The 23857-nt window shown below is 38.6% G+C and overlaps 3 protein-coding genes across 3 annotated transcripts; all 3 read right to left on the bottom strand.

Annotated features, from left to right (window-relative positions):
- Nucleotides 1-5266: 5266 nt before the first annotated feature.
- LOC121505025 (galactose-specific lectin nattectin-like) lies at nt 5267-6733 on the bottom strand. The gene is made up of 5 exons (XM_041780144.1): nt 6604-6733; nt 6182-6291; nt 5756-5890; nt 5556-5664; nt 5267-5363 (listed from the first exon to the last, which is right to left on the bottom strand). The coding sequence occupies exons 1-5, from the start codon at nt 6662-6664 to the stop codon at nt 5296-5298; spliced, it is 483 nt and encodes a 160-aa protein (XP_041636078.1). The 5' UTR covers nt 6665-6733; the 3' UTR covers nt 5267-5295.
- Nucleotides 6734-11642: 4909 nt separating this feature from the next.
- On the bottom strand, nt 11643-13299 carry LOC121504922 (galactose-specific lectin nattectin-like). The gene is made up of 5 exons (XM_041780030.1): nt 13176-13299; nt 12766-12875; nt 12340-12474; nt 12142-12250; nt 11643-11945 (listed from the first exon to the last, which is right to left on the bottom strand). Exons 1-5 carry the CDS (start codon nt 13234-13236, stop codon nt 11878-11880), a joined length of 483 nt encoding a protein of 160 aa, XP_041635964.1. The 5' UTR covers nt 13237-13299; the 3' UTR covers nt 11643-11877.
- Nucleotides 13300-18444: 5145 nt separating this feature from the next.
- On the bottom strand, nt 18445-19854 carry LOC121504072 (galactose-specific lectin nattectin-like). The gene is made up of 6 exons (XM_041778662.1): nt 19794-19854; nt 19647-19700; nt 19317-19426; nt 18907-19041; nt 18709-18817; nt 18445-18512 (listed from the first exon to the last, which is right to left on the bottom strand). The coding sequence occupies exons 1-6, from the start codon at nt 19852-19854 to the stop codon at nt 18445-18447; spliced, it is 537 nt and encodes a 178-aa protein (XP_041634596.1).
- Nucleotides 19855-23857: the final 4003 nt, after the last annotated feature.

The following is a 23857-nucleotide window of genomic DNA, read 5'->3' as shown; positions in this document are numbered from 1 at the left end:
TGGTGGGGTGTGTGAGATTATGGGATTAAGATTATGCAGATTTGCGGTGGTAGTTGGTGTGCTCTCTGGTGGTAATAATGACCGCGCTAGGTGAGTAGTTGGGAAAATCAGAGGGTCCGAGTCCAGTAGGGTGTGTGTTACTGTTAAAAGAGGAACTGAAATGATAGGGACTAGGACCAGGGGGGACATCAGTCTCTGCTGGACTGGGCTGCAGGCGGGCATGCTGGACGCCGTATGTCAGGTTGGTGGCAGCAGACGGCAACCCAAGCCCATCAGCCTTGAAGAGATGCCTTCTCTGCCAGAAGGCATCAAAAATGTAAATAAAACCTACGTTGTGAGAGCCACAGGCAGAGGAGGACCAGGTGTCTTGGTCACAGGTGGGGGTGGGGCCAGAAATAAAAACACCTAAATGGAACTGATTTACTGTGTTAAAGAGGTGGAGGAAATAAAATAAAAGTTCAGACTGCTGTTTGGAAATGTCGTTTGTACCTGCATGGATGATGAGTCTGTTGACCTTCGGATAGGATTTCCTGATGTCAAGTTAACCCTCCCTTTTCATTAATTAAGTAATTTGTTTTTCCAAGCGTTTCTTTTCCCCCTTAGTTAATTCATCCCCATGCATGTCAAGATTGTTGGGTTTTGTTGTTTTAGTTTGGCTGTAGTTTTGTCATATTTTCTCGTTGTTTTCTTTTCCATCTTCAGTCATTATTTTTGGTTAGGTAGTTTTAGTTAGAGGTAGTGGCTGGTCCAATGGCCCATTGCATGGTTAGCCACATTCACCACCCCTCTTGTGTTCTTTGTGACCAGCGCCTACAGCCCTTTTAATTTCATTAATTTAATTTATTAACTGTTTGATTTATCAGTTATTGCTTACTTAAATAAAGCTTCAAATTCACGTTTGAAACTAAAATAATTTGTGTCATTTTGTATACGTTAACTGGTCCCATTTTGTTCGAGCCTTATTTCGTTGTATAAATTAATTATTTTAAGAGGCCATCAAAACGAGGGTGTGCTTCAGAACAGTACAAAAATAGTTTCTAAACCAGCTCAATCCATACACAGAAAAAAATCACTGTCTGGTATCATCAGCATATAACAACAGATGGCTTGATTCTGCAAACTTCGACCAATTTTTGCCACTTTTTCTTCCCTTTTCCATTACCTTGAATCAATTTTTTTTTTGTCACTGTTAACCCATTTTCACCACTTTTGTCCCTCTGGTTGCAACTCTTTGCAAGCTTCCAAAACTGCCCTCTAGACCTATCCGGTGCGCAGAGATTTCTCCATATTCTCTGGATGTGTAGATGGTGTTATGGACTGTAGATGGTGGGATATTCAAAGTCTTTATATTTTACGTTGATGAACATTTCTCTGAAAGTGTTCCACAACTTTTAGAAGCAGTTTTTTGCAGATTGATGAACCTTTGCCCGTCTTTACTTCTGAGAGACTCTGCCTTGCTAAAATGCTCCTTTTATACCCAGTTATGTTTTTGACCTGTTGTCAGTTAACCTATTTAGTTACAAAATGCTCTTCTTGCTGTTTTTCATTAATTCCACGTTTCCAGGCTTTTGTTGCCCCGTCCCAACTTTCAGACATTTCACTGCCATCAAATTCAAAATGAGCTAACATTATTTTAAAGAAATAGTAAAATGTTTCAACAACATATGGTATGTTGTTAATGTTCTATTGACAGATGTGCAAATCATTGCATTCTGTTTTCATTTTAATTTAGCACAGTGCCCTAACTTTATTGGAATTGGGGTTGTATTTGCTAACTTGAGATGTAGCAGTGATGACTCAGGTCTGCAGCAGCCATGGTTTCCAGACATTATTCACTCGTTAACATGAAATAAAAGTTTGCTTGACTGTCTGCACCTATGGTAATACATGAACCGGCGATAACCTGCATCTGTGATATTTCATTCTCTCTCAGACCCCTGTGAGCTGGAAGTGGACCTGTTACTGGGAGGTGGAGCTGGATGGGGAGGTTGAGGTAGTGGTGAGCTAAAGGTGTCAGAAGGAGAGGAGTCAGTGAAGAATGCGAGTTTGGACGGTACCCTCTGGACTCTGTTCTGCGATGATGGCGAGTATAGTGTCCGTCACAATAACGTGTTAACTAAAGTGGCGCACGCTGCCTCTGTCTCTGTTAGAGTAGCTGTCTATGTGGACCATCCTGGTGGGACCCTGTCCTTCTACAGAGTCTCATCTGATAAACTGGTCCACCTTCATACTTTTGAGAACAGATTCACCAAACCTCTCTATCCTGGGTTTAGGCTGAGGTTTGGTCCCTGGGTGTCTCTGTGCTCTCTGTAGTTCAAACACACCTGAATGGATTTAGAGCTGACATTTGACTTCTTTAAAAATGTTTGGCCCTGACATTTTATCAGTTTAAGAACGTGGCCATAGTGTGAGTGTTTCTCTCTCAAGCCAATGCAGAGGCATGATTCATGCTTTAAGTATCTGTAGAAGAGGATAAGGGCCAGAGGTAAAGGGAAAAATAATGCTGGCCACTCTGAAATGACAGTCAAAATGATGAGATTCCATTTTGGCCAGCAAGCTGTACGTGATCAGTAGTGACTGATCTCCCCTGGCTTTCTCATTACATATCAAGGTGAAGTCCATCAGCGGTTAGTATCTACAGCTGATCAGACACAAAGGAAGAGGAAGCATTAGCATGATGTCCCTCATGCTAATGTAGGAGTAATAGAGACAATAACAAACTTACTCTACAAAATGCCTTATCAATGAACATGTGAAACTATTCTTCAGAATTGGGTTTAACAACAAAGAGCTTCTCCCTCTTTTAGCTCACATAAACAGTGTCTAAGATTTGCTGTAAAGTTGGTTTTGACTTTATTCTCACCATTTCAAATTTATTCTCGTCATTTTCACTTTAGTTCTGAAACTGTTTTTCCAGTTTATCCTTGACATTTAGGCTGTATATCAAAAATTTCAACTTTATTGTTGTCATTTCAACTTAAATCTTGAAACTGTATTTCAACTTTATTCTTAAAATGTTGACGTTATTCTTGAAATTTCAACCTTCTTGTCAACTTTATGGCCTTATTCTCACCATTCCAACTTTATTCTCATCATTTTGACTTCAGATTTGAAATGGTATTTCAACTTTAAACTTGAAATTTTTACCTTTTTCCCAATATTTCATCTTTATTCTCAACATTTCGACTCTAATCTCAACATTTAAAAAGTAATCTCCTCATTTTGACTTTATTCCCAACATTTCAACTTTATTCTCAACGTTTTATCTTTATTCTCAACATTTCCACTTTATTCTCATCTTTTCGACTTTATTCTCAACATTTTAACTACAATCTCAACATTTGTTCTTTTTTCTCAAAATTTCCACTTTATTCACATTTCCACTTTAATCTCAACATTTTAACTCTAACCTCAACATTTCCACTTTATTTTCAACATTTTGACTTTATTTTCAACATTTTACTATAATCTCAACATTTCCACTTTATTCTCAACATTTTAACTATAATATAAATATTTCCACTTTATTCTCAATGTTTTAACTATAATTCCAACATTTCCACTTAATTCTCAACATTTACACTTTATTCTAAACATTTTACTATAATCTCAACATTTCGACTTTTTCTGAACAATTCGATTTTCCGCCTTTTTTCACCTTAAAAACATCTCAAAAATAAGGAACTTTCTGTCAACACCCGATTCAGAAAAATTAGTACACGCATTTATCACAAGCAGTTTAGACTACTGCAGTGGTTTACTCACCGGCCTTCCTAAATCATCTATTCAGAGACTTCAACTCATTTAAAATGCTGCAGCAGGAGTTCTTACCAGAACCAAAAAATCTGAACATATCACGCCAGTCCTCAAGTTCCTCCACTGGCTCCCGGTCCAAACTAGGATTGATTTTAAGATCTTGTTGCTTGTTTATAAAGCACTGAATGGCCTGGCACCTCAGTACATTAAAGACATGCTAATTAGCAATGCACCAGCCAGAACTCTCAGGTCTGCGGGCAGCGGTCTTCTGTCCATACCACGCATAAATTCCAAAGCAGGGGAGGCTGCTTTTGGCTTCTATGCCCCAAGTAAATGGAATGCCCTGCCTGCTGACCTGAGAGCGGCTCCAACAGTAAACACTTTTAAAAGCAAAATGAAAACCTTACTCTTTGCATCAATTTATGGCTGGATCTTATTGCTTGTTTTACAGTGTGGCTGTATGTGTGTGTGTGTGTGGGGGGGGGTTATTGTAGGTATGTGCTTGTACGCTTTAATTTGTGTGGCGAATGTGTGATGGGTGTGTTGTACTTATTTGACTTTCTGCCTTCTTTTTCTTCTGTACCTTCGTTTTTGTTTTTAACTTGCCTATGATTGTGAAGCACATTGTGTTGCCTTGTGTATGAAATGTGCTATAGAAATAAAGTTTCACTTGACTTAAAGCAGAAACATCTTGGTTAATTAACAATGAAGCTACTGGTGAAATTGACAACAGGAGGTGGTAACTAACCTGACATGCCAGATGGATTTGTTTCACATGTCCATGGATGTAGGATGTACATGGATGTATGGAGTGATTACAGTTTGCTGGATGTGATGAAAAATTAATACTAAAAAAGCACACATGAATGAGTTCAATGTACATTTTTGTGTTGTTTCATTTGAACAGAGTTTGTAATCTAGCAGTCTAAAACAGTTCAAAGAGCCTGTGTTTTAGGTCTGGAAATCTGGAAATTCAAGAGTTAAACAGCAAACTTTTAAACTAATGATGAAATTTAAATTAGGAGCTGAACATCCTAATAAATCTTGAGTTGGTGTTGAAAACTGATCTTCTGTTGTGTTTTTATACTTGTCATTATGTCTGTTAAATGGAGGAGGACTGTGATGCTCTGTGTTCAGTCTACCAGTAGGTGGCGCTGCTGCTCAAACAATAGCTATGGAGTAGATAGGAGATGAACCACTGCAGGGCAGCACCTCCAACACCAACCCCATGCTTCAGGCAGATTGATCAAAAAACCACAATCTATTCAGACTCATAATAGCTGCTTTTTTCAATGCTCAGGCCTTTATTGTGTTGTTGAGAAGAAAACAGTTAAATTAACAAAATGGTATCATTGCTTAAATCCTGTTACAGTCAAAGAACAGAAATATGCCAGAGTTAGAGATTATGATGATACATCTCTACCTGACTCTTTGGATTAGACATAAGAAAAGGAAAATAATAGACTTAGAAGTATTTGAAGGGACATTTCTCAAACAATGTCCTTTGTACTGTAGGTGCCTCTGTCATCCAAAGAGACTTCACGGTTTCATTGCACAGACAAATGGCCTTGTGCGAGAACAGGGCTGATCATCAAATTTCTTGTTACCTGTGAACAGACAGAGAGAGGTAATTAGGGATGAACTGACTACCACTGGCTCATCTAAACTCAGGTAATGAGGTGAAGCATCTAAACTTCAGGTACAGTTCTTAAGTACATGATTGCACATGTTAATGCATGTAAGAACGTCTGTATTATGCTCAGACCTCAGAAAAAAAGAAAAGCTGTACATAAATTTACCTCCATAGTTCATGAGCAGACAGTGAGCATGTAAATAGTTATCAGGCTGGCCCTTATCCCAGTAGTTGAAGTCAAAATGAGTACCATCACTCCAGAACCAGGTACCCTCCTAAAAGATCAGAGCAGCAATTAAGAAAATGGACATCATGGGCTGAGGGAAGATTTCTGTAACATTTTGGTTTCAGTCTTCAGTAACGTACCTGCTCTGCATCTGAGCCTCCAAGCCATGTGAGTGGATATGAATGAGTGAGGCTCAGGATCAATGACTGAATAAAGTTCTGCTCACTAAAGCTGTGCACCGACGCAAGGTTCCCCCCTCGGCTCAGACAGGTTTGCTAAAGGGTTGACAAATCCATAGATCGAGGCATGAAGTGGTGCCAAGGTATTACAGGCTACGTTTCCACATACAGTCTCTTGGTTTTAGGTAGATGGATTTTTTTTTGACCAAACATATGGACTCTAGATCATTTTACCTGAAGATTTTCCACAATATGTTGACACTTTCTCAAATAAAATGTAAGTACTTCAAAAATTATGCCAATTGACAACCTTTGCCGGAAAAGAAGTTAAAGAAAATTATCCAAATGTCACTGTATTGTCACATTTTATCCAAAAACTCTGATTACCTCAGCATTACCCCAAGTCATTGGTGTTGAAATGTAGAGGAAACAGCGGCCCCTGTAACCACTCCATCCGTGGGGACAAGATATTGATCTCTTGAGGATGTGATCCTCATCTGCACACAAATTTAAAAAAAAAGAAATGATGATTGGAGGAGAATCCTATCAGATCTAAAGTGAGGAAGGCCCCTAATTAACTGTGCCCATTTTGGGCCCGATGCTCTCTGTCAGATTGTTTTCAGCAGCAACTTAACAATACAGATGCTCCATAAATGGCAGAAGAAACACAACATAAAATAACGTTACTTTTGGGTGGTATTCACCATATAATTTTAACTGAAAATATGGCTATTTTGTTGCATTTTTGGATTAACCCCCCCCCCCCCGAACGGATGGTTCTCCCATCTTCATTTCTCTGTTAAACTCACCAGCAGCATTATTCAGGACCATCACGGCACAGATGAGTAGAAACATGACAAGTGTCTTCATGTCTAAGTTGATGCAGGAAGTAAAAGTGATAAATGGATTTTGTCTTCTTTCTCCTCAGTCTTGTGACTTCAGCTTCGTGTGTGGAGATGGTGGACAGAACATCTTTTATATAGTTATCTTATCTTTATATCGTTGTCTAGACAAACACCTCAGAATCTTATCAGATTGAAGGCATCATTTTGGATTAGTTTACATGCGCTACTTACTTTTAATTGCTGTGCTAAGTTCAACCAACAAAGATTTCAAATATTTACACTTGAGGAAGTTTCCACAGAATCCTGGTGGCATTTATATGCAAATATAAAGAGGACTGGCTTTAGAAACTAATACATGTTATAGTCTCTCTAGACTACACAACTAAACTATCTGAAATTAAGTGAAAAATCACCATGTAAAGTAGTCAGAAATCCCTATCCAGGAATACCCACATTAAACTGAATGCTGTGTTTGAACCATTTGAAGTAAAGCACAACAAATGTGTCTTTAGAAAGGTATCATTCTGAAGTTTCAGTAACACTTTATCTGAAGGGGTATGCATAAGATTGTCCAATATTTTGTTGCATTCATTTTACCCTCTACCTTTACAAGTCTTCTGGGGCTGACTGCTGAGAAGCATCCCTACAGCATGATGCTGCCACCACTGTGCCTCACAGTGGGGATGGTGTGTTTGTGGTGGCATCTTGTCTGATGGCCAACAAGCTCAATTTTGCACATTTACATATGTGCCAAATTCCCTCCATATAATGATGATGGATTTAACTGAACTTCAGGAGATGTTCAGGGCCATGGAATTTTTTCGTACTCATCCCCTGACTTAAACTCTTCAACAACCATTTCTCTGAGTTCCTTGGAGTGTTCTTTTATGTTCACGGTGCAATGGTAGCCAGGAATACTGATTAACCAATGACTGGGCCTTCCACACGGGTGTCTTTATTCTACAATCATTTCAGACACAGTCACTGCGGCAATGTGATCCCCATTTCACTATTTGTGGGACTCCTAGCACAAGTTGGCTGGACCTCTGTTGAATTAGATCAGTCACTTTAAAGGAGGTGAATATTTATGCAGTCACTTATTTACATGTTTTGTTGACCTGCCATTACTTTATAGAAATCTGTTTTCACTTTGACATTAAAGAGGGTTTTTAATTATTTTGTTGCCAGCAAATTGTATTTTAGTGTCATAAACATTCAGTGTTTTCAATTAAACTCATGCATGGTATTGTGTCTCAGGACTCTTTGGATCACTGAAATCAATCTCAGACACCTGTGATCAATAGTTAGCCAGGTGAGCCCAATTACGGGAAAACTACTTAAGACGGACGTTCCACATTATTAAGCAGGCCACAGGTTTCAGCAATATGTGAAAGAAAAAGGATCTCTGCTGCTGAAAAGCATCAAATAGTGCAATGCCTTGGACAAAGTATGAAAACATTAGATATTTCATGAAAGCAGCAAACAGGTATTTGAAGCTGCTGGTGCCTCTGGAGTCCCACCAACCTCAAGGTGTAGGATCCTCCAGAGGCTTGCAGTCGTGTATAAACCTACTATTCAGCCACCCCTAACCAATGCTCACAAGCAGAAATGGTTGCAGTGGGCTCAGAAATACATGAAGACTCATTTTCAAACAGTCTTGTTGACTGATGAGTGCCGTGCAACCCTAGATGGACCAGATGGAAGAGTAGTGGTTGGTTGGTGGATGGCCACCATGTCCTAACAAGGCTGTGACATCAGCAAGGAGCACACAAACTTTTCCTTACACATGCAGCCCACTCTCAGACATCCATATCTAGTGGCATGAATCGGTTCATTTAATTCTGATGGTGTTTAGTGGGTGAAATAGTGCTCCAAACAGTCTGAGTCCATGGAAGGAAAACCATGTGTGCATTGCTGAAGGGGTTAAAATGGTGTGCTGGCACTACCTGCTGGATCATCTCGGAATGGTGAAATTTAGATCCCTGTTGCCATAGACACACAGTCAAAAAATGTGTTTTTAATGGAAGTCTATTTGTCCAATTTCGGACAAACAAGGATGGATGGGGCTATTTCGCATCAATCGACTTCTATGAGCAACACGTTTTTTTTTTTGTTTGTTTTTTTTAATATGAAGAAAAATAATAACTTTGGCCAAATTTGATGCCTCAATCTATAAAAATGTGACTATCAACTAACAAAAAGAGAAAGATAAAAATGATGAATGTCCTCAACACAGACATAGTAGGATCCGAGGGTTAAACAACTATACACACATATATACATAAACAGATATTTACATATACAGTGCTTAACAACTTTATTAGACCACCCTAACCCTAACCAAAGTAAAGTTAATGCCACAGCTGCCCTAAATTAACAGCATTGGTAATTAACAAAATCATTTTTTAATGTTTCTGCAATGGTTAATACACCAATATGTAGAAGCTCTTTAACCCAAATGATATTTTTAATGCTAAAATAGAATTATTGTTGTTATCCATGAAATTTCAAATTTACTGATTTACAAAAAAAAATGAAAAAAAAAAATAGTAAAGCACATTAATATTTCTTGATTAATATATAAATTATAGTTATTTACTTGCATTCCTGAACAGAAAAATGAGTTTTAGTGGTTGAATGTTATGCTTGATTCATTTCTGACTTCTCAGAGAAGCCCAGTGAGCCGGCTCAAATTTGGGTGAATTCAGTTTGATATTCCTCATTCCTGTTCAAAATGGTAAAATGTAGAGAGCTGAGTGAAAATGAATGAGTCTGCATTAAAGCACTTCATGATGCTGGATGGTCTATGAGACAAATATCAGAGGTGGTCTGATAAATTTGTTAAGCACTGTGTATACAAACATGCATCGAATATTTAGGAAAAACAGAAAAATATCATTGGCAGTAATTTGACACGTAGTGTATCGACCATGACTGATGTATAATATCAATAAAAAGGTAACACATTCAAGGGAGTGAACGTGTTTTATAGTCACTGCATCTCTGACTTAACAAATATTTTAAAACCTTATCAGGTTCAAGGTGTCATTAAGGACCAGCTACCATCTGTTACTTGATCAGAAGGCTGTTCAAAGTTGATAAAGAAATAAGGAAATTTCATACTTGACCTTGAGGTGGGCTCTAAAGAATGATTTCTTGTTAAGGAGGTAGTGGTGGGTCCTCAGACCAGACCAAATACAAACCCCTGCCCAAATCAAATCACATCAAATCTACTTCTCTGAAGTGTACCCACAAAGAGGTTTTCTTTGTCAGGTTTATGTACCTAACTGGCTCTGAAAGTCTCACTATGTAAGTGTTTGAACAGTATTAGTGAATTCCTTCTTTGGAAATGTAGCTGGGCTATAAACGTCAAAAACAAACAAATGAAAGAGCCACAGTCAGGAGACACAGAAGACGTAGGCACAGTATGGAGTTATAGTCCTTTGTTTTTTGTTATTAAGCCTCAGAAGGGTGGGTTTCCTCATGTGCTTGATGTGAGTGTGTTAATGTAGTTAAATGTTGATGTAGACAATTCAGAACAGTTGGATAGTTTTCAACCATATTTGCCATCTTTATGATCAGATAAGATAATTCCCTGAATGGTTCTTTTTGTACCATGGAAGAAAGTGGCCAGTCAGAAAGTCGACATACTCTGCCGAGGTCATTTTCACACCTTCAGGGACCCTTGAAGGGTCTCACAGCTCTCCCCCATGATTCTGGCCCAAAACATGACTCTGCCCCCTCCTTGCTGATGTCACAGCCTTGTTAGGACATGGTGGCTATCCACCAACCATCCAAATGAACTCAAGACTCAATCTAACACAAACAAAATAAAAGGGCCATGTGTCTCAAGAGGAGTAGAGCAAACACGTGAGGAATCATACAAACCCAGAGAACGGGCCCTCCCAGTCCTGTTATTAAAAGTATCTATGCATGTGTGCAGGACAGTGTTGGGCAAGTTACTGAAAAATGGTGGCTGGTTACAGTTACTAGTTACTGCTTGCAAAAAGTAACTAAGTTAGTAACTGAGTTACTGCTTTGTAAAAGTAACTACTTACTTTGAAAAGCAACTCAGGCGTTACTTTTTTAAAACTTCAATCCTCATTATTGTACACATAAAATAAAACAATAAAAACTAAGGAGTTCTCTAACTACCCTGAAGTGGGCATTTATAGCTTGTATTTTGAAACTTTGATGAAAACAGCAAATTTATTTTACTGTGCTGCTTTAGCTTAGTTTATTGTATTCCTCCTGGATGAGGCTTCAGTGTAGTTACACTTATTTTTTCTAGAATAACTTAAAGCAGAAACCTCTTAGTTAACAATGAAGCCACTGGTGAAATTGACAACAGGAGGTGGTAACTGCACTGCAGAATTTCTCAGAAATGTCCCACTAAACTTTAGGTGATCAGGACTACATATAAAAGGCGATCAAAATGGAACGTGTCATTATGAAATTCGACACAAGTTGTTTTTTTTCTTGTTCTTGGAGTGTGAAATGAATTATCTTTTGTAAATACAGGTGTTTCATATGGAGTGATTACAGTTTGCTGGATGTGATGAAAAATGACACTAAAAATGCCTTCATGAATCAGTTCAATGTACATTTTTGTTTTGTTTCATTTGAACCGAGTTTATAATCTAGCAGTCTAAAACACCTCTAACAGCCTGTCTTGTAGGTCTTGAATTCTGGACTTCAAGTGTTAAACAGCAAACTTTTAAACTGATGATAAAATGTAAATTAGAAGCTGAACATCCTAATAATCCCCTCAGTTGTTGAATATTGATCTTCTGTTGTGTTTTTATACTTGTCAGAATTGTGATGCTCTGTGTACAGTCTACCAGTAGGTGGTGCTGCTGCTCACACAGTAGCTATGGAGTAGATAGGAGATGAACCACTGCAGGGAAACACCTCCAACACCAACCCCATGCTTCAGGCAGATTGATCAAAGAACCATGATCTATTCAGACTCATAATAGCTGCTTTTTTAATGCTCAGGCCTTTATTGTGTTGTTTACAAGAAAAACAGTTAAATTAACAAAATGGTATCATTGCTTGAATCCTTTTACCATCAAAGAACAGAAATATGCCAGAGTTAGAGATTATGATGATACATTTCTACCTGACTCTATGGATTAGACATAAGAAAAGGAAAATTATAGACTTAGAAGTATTTGAAAGGACATTTCTCAAACAATGTCCTTTCTACTGTAGGTGCCTCTGTCATCCAAAGAGACTTCACGGTTTCATTGCACAGACAAATGGCATTGAGTAATAGCAGGGCTGATCATCAAATTTCTTGTTACCTGTGAACAGACAGAGAGAGGTAATTAGGGATGAACTGACTACCACTGGCTCATCTAAACTCAGGTAATGAGGTGAAGCATCTTAACTTCAGGTACAGTTCTTAAGTACATGATTGCATGCTAATGCATATAAAAACGACTGTATTACTTTCAGACCTCAGAAAAAAAGAAAATCTTCAGTTTTACATAAATTTACCTCCAAAGTTCATGAGCAGACAGTGAGACTGTGCACGGTTATCAGGCTGACCTGCATCCCAGTAGGTGAACTCAAAATGAGTACCATCACTCCAGAACCAGGTACCCTCCTAAAAGATCAAAGCAGCAATAAAAAAATGGACATCATGGGCTGAAGGAAGCTTTCAGTAACATTTTGGTTTAGTCCTCAGTAACGTACCTGCTCTGCATCTGAGCCTCCAAGCCATGTGAGTGGATATGAATGAGTGAGGCTCAGGATCAATGACTGAATAAAGTTCTGCTCACTAAAGCTGTGCACCGACGCAAGGTTCCCCCCTCGGCTCAGACAGGTTTGCTAAAGGGTTGACAAATCCATAGATCGAGGCATGAAGTGGTGCCAAGGTATTACAGGCTACGTTTCCACATACAGTCTCTTGGTTTTAGGTAGATGGATTTTTTTTTGACCAAACATATGGACTCTAGATCATTTTACCTGAAGATTTTCCACTATATGTTGACACTTTCTCAAATAAAATGTAAGTACTTCAAAAATTATGCCAATTGACAACCTTTGCCGGAAAAGAAGTTAAAGAAAATTATCCAAATGTCACTGTATTGTCACATTTTATCCAAAAACTCTGATTACCTCAGCATTACCCCAAGTCATTGGTGTTGAAATGTAGAGGAAACAGCGGCCCCTGTAACCACTCCATCCGTGGGGACAAGATATTGATCTCTTGAGGATGTGATCCTCATCTGCACACAAATTTAAAAAAAAAGAAATGATGATTGGAGGAGAATCCTATCAGATCTAAAGTGAGGAAGGCCCCTAATTAACTGTGCCCATTTTGGGCCCGATGCTCTCTGTCAGATTGTTTTCAGCAGCAACTTAACAATACAGATGCTCCATAAATGGCAGAAGAAACACAACATAAAATAACGTTACTTTTGGGTGGTATTCACCATATAATTTTAACTGAAAATATGGCTATTTTGTTGCATTTTGGATTAACTGAACGGATGGTTCTCCCATCTTCATTTCTCTGTTAAACTCACCAGCAGCATTATTCAGGACCATCACGGCACAGATGAGTAGAAACATGACCAGTGTCTTCATGGCTAAGTTGATGCAGGAAGTAAAAGTGATAAATGGATTTTGTCTTCTTTCTCCTCAGTCTTGTGACTTCAGCTTCGTGTGTGGAGATGGTGGACAGAACATCTTTTATATAGTTATCTTATCTTTATATCGTTGTCTAGACAAACACCTCAGAATCTTATCAGATTGAAGGCATCATTTTGGATTAGTTTACATGCGCTACTTACTTTTAATTGCTGTGCTAAGTTCAACCAACAAAGATTTCAAATATTTACACTTGAGGAAGTTTCCACAGAATCCTGGTGGCATTTAAATGCAAATATGAAGAGGACTGGCTTTAGAAACTAATACATGTTATAGTCTCTCTAGACTACACAACTAAACTATCTGAAATTAAGTGAAAAATCACCATGTAAAGTAGTCAGAAATCCCTATCCAGGAATACCCACATTAAACTGAATGCTGTGTTTGAACCATTTGAAGTAAAGCACAACAAATGTGTCTTTAGAAAGGTATCATTCTGAAGTTTCAGTAACACTTTATCTGAAGGGGTATGCATAAGATTGTCCAATATTTTGTTGCATTCATTTTACCCTCTACCTTTACAAGTCTTCTGGGGCTGACTGCTGAGAAGCATCCCTACAGCATGATGCTGCCACCACTGTGCCTCACAGTGGGGATGGTGTGTTTGTGGTGGCATCTTGTCTGATGGCCAACAAGCTCAATTTTGCACATTTACATATGTGCCAAATTCCCTCCATATAATGATGATGGATTTAACTGAACTTCAGGAGATGTTCAGGGCCATGGAATTTTTTCGTACTCATCCCCTGACTTAAACTCTTCAACAACCATTTCTCTGAGTTCCTTGGAGTGTTCTTTTATGTTCACGGTGCAATGGTAGCCAGGAATACTGATTAACCAATGACTGGGCCTTCCACACGGGTGTCTTTATTCTACAATCATTTCAGACACAGTCACTGCGGCAATGTGATCCCCATTTCACTATTTGTGGGACTCCTAGCACAAGTTGGCTGGACCTCTGTTGAATTAGATCAGTCACTTTAAAGGAGGTGAATATTTATGCAGTCACTTATTTACATGTTTTGTTGACCTGCCATTACTTTATAGAAATCTGTTTTCACTTTGACATTAAAGAGGGTTTTTAATTATTTTGTTGCCAGCAAATTGTATTTTAGTGTCATAAACATTCAGTGTTTTCAATTAAACTCATGCATGGTATTGTGTCTCAGGACTCTTTGGATCACTGAAATCAATCTCAGACACCTGTGATCAATAGTTAGCCAGGTGAGCCCAATTACGGGAAAACTACTTAAGACGGACGTTCCACATTATTAAGCAGGCCACAGGTTTCAGCAATATGTGAAAGAAAAAGGATCTCTGCTGCTGAAAAGCATCAAATAGTGCAATGCCTTGGACAAAGTATGAAAACATTAGATATTTCATGAAAGCAGCAAACAGGTATTTGAAGCTGCTGGTGCCTCTGGAGTCCCACCAACCTCAAGGTGTAGGATCCTCCAGAGGCTTGCAGTCGTGTATAAACCTACTATTCAGCCACCCCTAACCAATGCTCACAAGCAGAAATGGTTGCAGTGGGCTCAGAAATACATGAAGACTCATTTTCAAACAGTCTTGTTGACTGATGAGTGCCGTGCAACCCTAGATGGACCAGATGGAAGAGTAGTGGTTGGTTGGTGGATGGCCACCATGTCCTAACAAGGCTGTGACATCAGCAAGGAGCACACAAACTTTTCCTTACACATGCAGCCCACTCTCAGACATCCATATCTAGTGGCATGAATCGGTTCATTTAATTCTGATGGTGTTTAGTGGGTGAAATAGTGCTCCAAACAGTCTGAGTCCATGGAAGGAAAACCATGTGTGCATTGCTGAAGGGGTTAAAATGGTGTGCTGGCACTACCTGCTGGATCATCTCGGAATGGTGAAATTTAGATCCCTGTTGCCATAGACACACAGTCAAAAATGTGTTTTTAATGGAAGTCTATTTGTCCAATTTCGGACAAACAAGGATGGATGGGGCTATTTCGCATCAATCGACTTCTATGAGCAACACGTTTTTTTTTTTGTTTGTTTTTTTTAATATGAAGAAAAATAATAACTTTGGCCAAATTTGATGCCTCAATCTATAAAAATGTGACTATCAACTAACAAAAAGAGAAAGATAAAAATGATGAATGTCCTCAACACAGACATAGTAGGATCCGAGGGTTAAACAACTATACACACATATATACATAAACAGATATTTACATATACAGTGCTTAACAACTTTATTAGACCACCCTAACCCTAACCAAAGTAAAGTTAATGCCACAGCTGCCCTAAATTAACAGCATTGGTAATTAACAAAATCATTTTTTAATGTTTCTGCAATGGTTAATACACCAATATGTAGAAGCTCTTTAACCCAAATGATATTTTTAATGCTAAAATAGAATTATTGTTGTTATCCATGAAATTTCAAATTTACTGATTTACAAAAAAAAATGAAAAAAAAAAATAGTAAAGCACATTAATATTTCTTGATTAATATATAAATTATAGTTATTTACTTGCATTCCTGAACAGAAAAATGAGTTTTAGTGGTTGAATGTTATGCTTGATTCATTTCTGACTTCTCAGAGAAGCCCAGTGAGCCGGCTCAAATTTGGGTGAATTCAGTTTGATATTCCTCATTCCTGTTCAAAATGGTAAAATGTAGAGAGCTGAGTGAAAATGAATGAGTCTGCATTAAAGCACTTCATGATGCTGGATGGTCTCTGAGACAAATATCAGAGGTGGTCTGATAAATTTGTTAAGCACTGTGTATACAAACATGCATCGAATATTTAGGAAAAACAGAAAAATATCATTGGCAGTAATTTGACACGTAGTGTATCGACCATGACTGATGTATAATATCAATAAAAAGGTAACACATTCAAGGGAGTGAACGTGTTTTATAGTCACTGCATCTGACTTAACAAATATTTTAAAACCTTATCAGGTTCAAGGTGTCATTAAGGACCAGCTCCCATCTGTTACTTGATCAGAAGGCTGTTCAAAGTTGATAAAGAAATAAGGAAATTTCATACTTGACCTTGAGGTGGGCTCTAAAGAATGATTTCTTGTTAAGGAGTTAGTGGTGGGTCCTCAGACCAGACCAAATACAAACCCCTGCCCAAATCAAATCACATCAAATCTACTTCTCTGAAGTGTACCCACAAAGAGGTTTTCTTTGTCAGGTTTATGTACCTAACTGGCTCTGAAAGTCTCACTATGTAAGTGTTTGAACAGTATTAGTGAATTCCTTCTTTGGAAATGTAGCTGGGCTATAAACGTCAAAAACAAACAAATGAAAGAGCCACAGTCAGGAGACACAGAAGACGTAGGCACAGTATGGAGTTATAGTCCTTTGTTTTTTGTTATTAAGCCTCAGAAGGGTGGGTTTCCTCATGTGCTTGATGTGGTAGTGTTAATGTAGTTAAATGTTGATGTAGACAATTCAGAACAGTTGGATAGTTTTCAACCATATTTGCCATCTTTATGATCAGATAAGATAATTCCCTGAATGGTTCTTTTTGTACCATGGAAGAAAGTGGCCAGTCAGAAAGTCGACATACTCTGCCGAGGTCATTTTCACACCTTCAGGGACCCTTGAAGGGTCTCACAGCTCTCCCCCATGATTCTGGCCCAAAACATGACTCTGCCCCCTCCTTGCTGATGTCACAGCCTTGTTAGGACATGGTGGCTATCCACCAACCATCCAAATGAACTCAAGACTCAATCTAACACAAAGAAAATAAAAGGGCCATGTGTCTCAAGAGGAGTAGAGCAAACACGTGTGGAATCATACAAACCCAGAGAACGGGCCCTCCCAGTCCTGTTATTAAAAGTATCTATGCATGTGTGCAGGACAGTGTTGGGCAGGTTACTGAAAAATGGTGGCTGGTTACAGTTACTAGTTACTGCTTGCAAAAAGTAACTAAGTTAGTAACTGAGTTACTGCTTTGTAAAAGTAACTACTTACTTTGAAAAGCAACTCAGGCGTTACTTTTTTAAAACTTCAATCCTCATTATTGTACACATAAAATAAAACAATAAAAACTAAGGAGTTCTCTAACTATCCTGAAGTGGGCATTTATAGCTTGTATTTTGAAACTTTGATGAAAACAGCAAATTTATTTTACTGTGCTGCTTTAGCTTAGTTTATTGTATTCCTCCTGGATGAGGCTTCAGTGTAGTTACACTTAATTTTTCTAGAATAACTTAAAGCAGAAACCTCTTAGTTAACAATGAAGCTACTGGTGAAATTGACAACAGGAGGTGGTAACTGCACTGCAGAATTTCTCAGAAATGTCCCACTAAACTTTAGGTGATCAGGACTACATATAAAAGGCGATCAAATGGAACGTGTCATCATGAAATTCGACACAAGTTGTTTTTTTTCTTGTTCTTGGAGTGTGAAATGAATTATCTTTTGTAAATACAGGTGTTTCATATGGAGTGATTACAGTTTGCTGGATGTGATGAAAAATGACACTAAAAATGCCTTCATGAATCAGTTCAATGTACATTTTTGTTTTGTTTCATTTGAACCGAGTTTATAATCTAGCAGTCTAAAACACCTCTAACAGCCTGTCTTGTAGGTCTTGAATTCTGGACTTCAAGTGTTAAACAGCAAACTTTTAAACTGATGATAAAATGTAAATTAGAAGCTGAACATCCTAATAATCCCCTCAGTTGTTGAATATTGATCTTCTGTTATGTTTTTATACTTGTCAGAATTGTGATGCTCTGTGTACAGTCTACCAGTAGGTGGTGCTGCTGCTCACACAGTAGCTATGGAGTAGATAGGAGATGAACCACTGCAGGGAAACACCTCCAACACCAACCCCATGCTTCAGGCAGATTGATCAAAGAACCATGATCTATTCAGACTCATAATAGCTGCTTTTTAATGCTCAGGCCTTTATTGTGTTGTTTACAAGAAAAACAGTTAAATTAACAAAATGGTATCATTGCTTGAATCCTTTTACCATCAAAGAACAGAAATATGCCAGAGTTAGAGATTATGATGATACATTTCTACCTGACTCTATGGATTAGACATAAGAAAAGGAAAATTATAGACTTAGAAGTATTTGAAAGGACATTTCTCAAACAATGTCCTTTCTACTGTAGGTGCCTCTGTCATCCAAAGAGACTTCACGGTTTCATTGCACAGACGAATGGCATTGAGTAATAGCAGGGCTGATCATCAAATTTCTTGTTACCTGTGAACAGACAGAGAGAGGTAATTAGGGATGAACTGACTACCACTGGCTCATCTAAACTCAGGTAATGAGGTGAAGCATCTTAACTTCAGGTACAGTTCTTAAGTACATGATTGCATGCTAATGCATATAAAAACGACTGTATTACTTTCAGACCTCAGAAAAAAAGAAAATCTTCAGTTTTACATAAATTTACCTCCAAAGTTCATGAGCAGACAGTGAGACTGTGCACGGTTATCAGGCTGACCTGCATCCCAGTAGGTGAACTCAAAATGAGTACCATCACTCCAGAACCAGGTACCCTCCTAAAAGATCAAAGCAGCAATAAAAAAATGGACATCATGGGCTGAAGGAAGCTTTCAGTAACATTTTGGTTTAGTCCTCAGTAACGTACCTGCTCTGCATCTGAGCCTCCAAGCCATGTGAGTGGATATGAATGAGTGAGGCTCAGGATCAATGACTGAATAAAGTTCTGCTCACTAAAGCTGTGCACCGACGCAAGGTTCCCCCCTCGGTTCAGACAGGTTTTCTAAAGGGACGAAAAATCCTTTCAGGTCGTGTCAAAGTATTATAGGCTACATTTCCACATACAGTCTGTTGCTTTTAGGAAGATGAATTTGATTGAACATATCAACTCTAGAACATTTTACCTGAAGATTTTCCACAATATGTTGACATTTTATCAAATAAAACTTGAATTTTTAAAAAACTATGCCAGTTAACATTCTGTGCCGATCAAGGCGTTAAAGAAAACTATCCAAACGTCACTGTTTTGACACATTTTTAACCAAAAACTCTGATTACCTCAGCATTAGCCCAAGTCATTGCTGTTGGAATGTAGAGGAAGCAGCGGCCCCTGTAACCACTCCATCCGTGGGGACAAAATATTGAACTCTTGAGGATGCGATCCTCATCTGCACACAAATTTACAAAAGAAATGATGATTAGAGGAGAATCCTATCAGATCTAAAGTGAGGAAGGCCACTAATTAATTGTGCCCATTTTGGGCCCGATGCTCTCTGTCAGATTGTTTTCAGCAGCAACTTAAAAACACAGATGCTTAATAAACGGGAGAAGAAACATAACACAATATATATGGGTATTGTGTTGCATTTTTGGATGAAAAATACTCACCCCCTTGAACGGATGGTTCTCCCATCTTCACATCAGGCTCTGCTTCTGGGGCAGCTGAAAGGTTTAACAGAACAGTTCACACATAGTTTTCACTCCATAAAAACAACAATTGTATGCTTAAGTGTCAAAATTCTCTGTTCAGCTCACCAGAAGCATTAGTCAGGGCCATCACGGCACAGATAAGTAGAAACATGGCCAGCATCTTCATGGCTGATTTGTTGCAGGTAGTAAAAGTGATGAATGGATTTTGTCTTCTTTCCTTCCAGCTTCGTCTTGTGACTTCAGCTTCGTGTGTGGAGATGCTGGACAGAGCATCTCTTATATACAGTTACTTATCTTTAGCTCTTTGTCTAGACAAACACCTCAGAATCTTATCAGATTGAAGGCATCATTTTGGATTAGTTTACATGGCACTTAATATCAATGGCTGTGCAAAGTTCAACCAACAAGGATTTCAAATATTTACACTTGAGGAAGTTTCCACAGAATCCTGGTGGCATTTAAATGCAAATATGAAGAGGACTGGCTTTAGAAACTAATACATGTTATAGTCTCTCTAGACTACACAACTAAACTATCTGAAATTAAGTGAAAAATCACCATGTAAAGTAGTCAGAAATCCCTATCCAGGAATACCCACATTAAACTGAATGCTGTGTTTGAACCATTTAAAGTAAAGCACAACAAATGTGTCTTTAGAAAGGTATCATTCTGAAGTTTCAGTAACACTTTATTTGAAGGGGTATGCATAAGATTGTCCAATATTTTGTTGCATTCATTTTACCCTCTACCTTTACAAGTCTTCTGGGGCTGACTGCTGAGAAGCATCCCCACAACATGACGCTGCCACCACTGTGCTTCACAGTGGGGATGGTGTGTTTGTGGTGGCATTTTGTCTGATTGCCAACAAGCTCAATTTTGCACATTTACATACGTGCCATATTCCCTCCATATAATGATGATGGATTTAACTGAACTTCAGGAGATGTTCAGGGCCATGGAATTTTTTCATACTCATCCCCCGACTTTAAGTCTTCAACAACCATTTCTCTGAGTTCCTTGAAGTGTTCTTTTATGTTCACGGTGTAATGGTAGCCAGGAATATTGATTAACTAGTGACTGGGACTTCCACACAGGTGTCTTCATTCAATAATCATTTCAGACACAGTCACTGTGGCCAGGTGATCCCCATTTCACTATTTGTGGGACTCCTAGCACCAGTTGGCTGGACCTCTGTTGAATTAGATCAGTCACTTTAAAGGAGGTGAATATTTATGCAGTCACTTATTTACATGTTTTTGTTGACCTGACATTACTTTATAGAAATCTGTTTTCACTTTGACATTAAAGAGGGTTTTTAATTATGTTGTTGCCAACAAATGCCAAATTATTTGCTGCATGTAAATTATCATGCAAGTTGTATTTTAGTGTCATAAACATTCAGTGTTTTCAATTAAACTTAAGCATGGTATTGTGTCTCAGGGCTCTTTGGATCACTGAAATCAATCTCAGACACCTGTGATTATTAGTTTACCAGGTGAGCCCAATTATGGGAAAACTACTTAAGACGGACATTTCACATTATTAAGCAGGCCACAGGTTTCAGCAATATGTGAAAGAAAAAGGATCTCTGCTGCTGAAAAGCCTCAAATAGTGCAATGCCTTGGACAAGGTATAAAAACATTAGATATTTCATGAAAGCTCTAGCATGATCATGGTAGTGTAAAGAAATGTTTGGCTGATACAGAGCACAGACGGATTTGTGCAGATAATGACATGATGAGAAAGGTATCTGCCAGACAGATTCATCGGATTACGAGAGCAGCTGCTAAAATGCCATTACAAAGCAGCAAAAAGGTATTTTAAAGCTGCTGGTGCCTCTGGAGTCCAACTAACCTCAAGGTGTAGGATCCTCCAGAGGCTTGCAGTCGTGTATAAACCTACTATTCAGCCACCTCTAACCAATGCTCACAAGCAGAAATGGTTGCAGTGGGCCCAAAAATACATGAAGACTCATTTTCAAACAGTCTTGTTTACTGATGAGTGCCGTGCAACCCTGGATGGTCCAGATGGAGGAGTAGGGGATGGTTGGTGGATGGCCACCATGTCCTAACAAGGCTGTGATGTCAGCAAGGAGGGGGCGGAGTCATGTTTTGGGCCAGAATCATGGGGGAGAGCTGGTAGGCTCCTGTAGGGTCCCTGAAGGTGCGAATATGACATTGGCAAAGTATCTAGAGTTTCTGACTGACCACTTTCTTCCATGGTACAAAAAGAAGAGCCGTGCCTTCAGTAGCAAAATGATCTTCATGCATGACAATGCTCCATCTCATGCTGCAAAGAATCCCTCTGTGTCATTGGCTGCTATGGCATAAAAGGAGAGAAACTCATGGTGTGGCCCATCCTACCCTGACCTCAACCCTGCTGAGATACTTTGGAGCATCCTAAAGCTAATGATTTATGAGGGTGGGAGGCAGTTCACATCAAAACAGCAGCTCTAGGAGGATATTCTGACATCCTGCAAAGAAATTCAAGCAGAAACTCTCCAAAAACTCACAAGTTCAATGGATACAAGAATTGTGAAGGTGATATCAAAGAAGGGCTCCTATGTTAACATGGAACTTTGCCTGTTAAGATGTTTTTGATTGAAATAGCTTTGATTTCAGTAAATATGACCTCCTAATGCTGCAAATTCAACAAATGATCATTTTCAGTTCTTTGCAACACACACACAAACAAAAACATGCATCGTCTTTTTATCATTGGCATAATAATTTGTCATGTAGTGTATCGACCATGACTGATGTATAATATCAATAAAAAGGTAACACATTCAAGGGAGTGAACATGTTTTATAGTCACTGTATCTCTGACTTAACAAATATTTTAAAACCTTATCAGGTTCAAGGTGTCATTAAGGACCAGCTCCCATCTGTTACTTGATCAGAAGGCTGTTCAAAGTTGACAAAGAAATAAGGAAATTTAATACTTGACCTTGAGGTGGGCTCTAAAGAATGATTTCTTGTTAAGGAGGTAGTGGTGGGTCCTCGGGCCAGACCACATACAAACCCCTGCCCAAATCAAATCACATCAAAACTACTTCTCTGAAGCGTATCCACAAGGAGGTTTTCTTTGTTGAGTTTATGTACCTAACTGGCTCTGAAAGTCTCACTCTGTAAGTGTTTGAACAGTATCAGTGAATTCCTTCTTTGGAAATTCAGCTGGGCTATAAACGTCAAAAACAAACAAATGAAAGAGCCACAGTCAGGAGACACAGAAGACATAGGCACAGTATGGAGTTATAGTCCTTAGTTTTTTTGTTATTCGGCCTCAGAAGGGTGGGTTTTTAAATGAAATGTTTCATCATGGAATTCGACACAAGAATTAATTTTTTTTCTTGTTCTGACAGTGTTAAATGAATTATCTTTTGTAAATACAGGTGTTTGTATATGGAGTGATTATAGTTTGCTGGATGTGATGATGAATAATAATAGAAAGAATACAGGAATGAGTTCAATGTACATTTTTGTGTTATTTCATTTGAACCGAGTTTATAATCTAGCAGTCTAAAACACCTCTAACAGCCTGTCTTGTAGGTCTTGAATTCTGGACTTCAAGTGTTAAACAGCAAACTTTTAAACTGATAATGAAATGTAAATTAGAAGCTGAACATCCTAATAAACCTTTAGTTAGTGTTGAATATTGATTTTCTGTTGTGACAGGAGATGAACCACTGCAGGGCAACACCTCCAACACCAACCCCATGCTTCAGGCAGATTGATCAAAGAGCCATGATCTATTCAGACTCATAATAGCTGCTTTTTCGGTGTTTAGGCCTTTATTGTGTTGTTGACAAGCAAACAGTTAAAAATAACAAAATGGTAACATTGTTCAAATCCTTTTACAGTCAAAGAATAAAAATACAGTTAGAGACTAGAATGGCCGTCTGAGGCGGCAGACCCACGCCTAAGCAGCACCGCCAAGGAACTCACGCTCCCATTGATTACTATGGTGGTCAAAATTCGAAGTGTGAGAAAAACCGAACAGGTGCACAGATCATCACCAAAATCTAATCGATTCTTCCCTGTCACTATCCCAATATTCCCTGAAAGTTTGGTGAAGATCCGACTTTCCGTTCTCGAGTTATCTTGTACACATACAAACAAACAAAGCAGGCAGTGAGCCTGTGCACGGTTGTCAGGCTGACCCACATC

Source organism: Cheilinus undulatus, linkage group 22, assembly GCF_018320785.1.
Source record: "Cheilinus undulatus linkage group 22, ASM1832078v1, whole genome shotgun sequence".
Lineage (NCBI taxonomy): Eukaryota > Metazoa > Chordata > Actinopteri > Labriformes > Labridae > Cheilinus > Cheilinus undulatus.
Note: the sequence above shows the minus strand (reverse complement) of the source record. Positions and strands in the feature narration are given on the sequence as shown.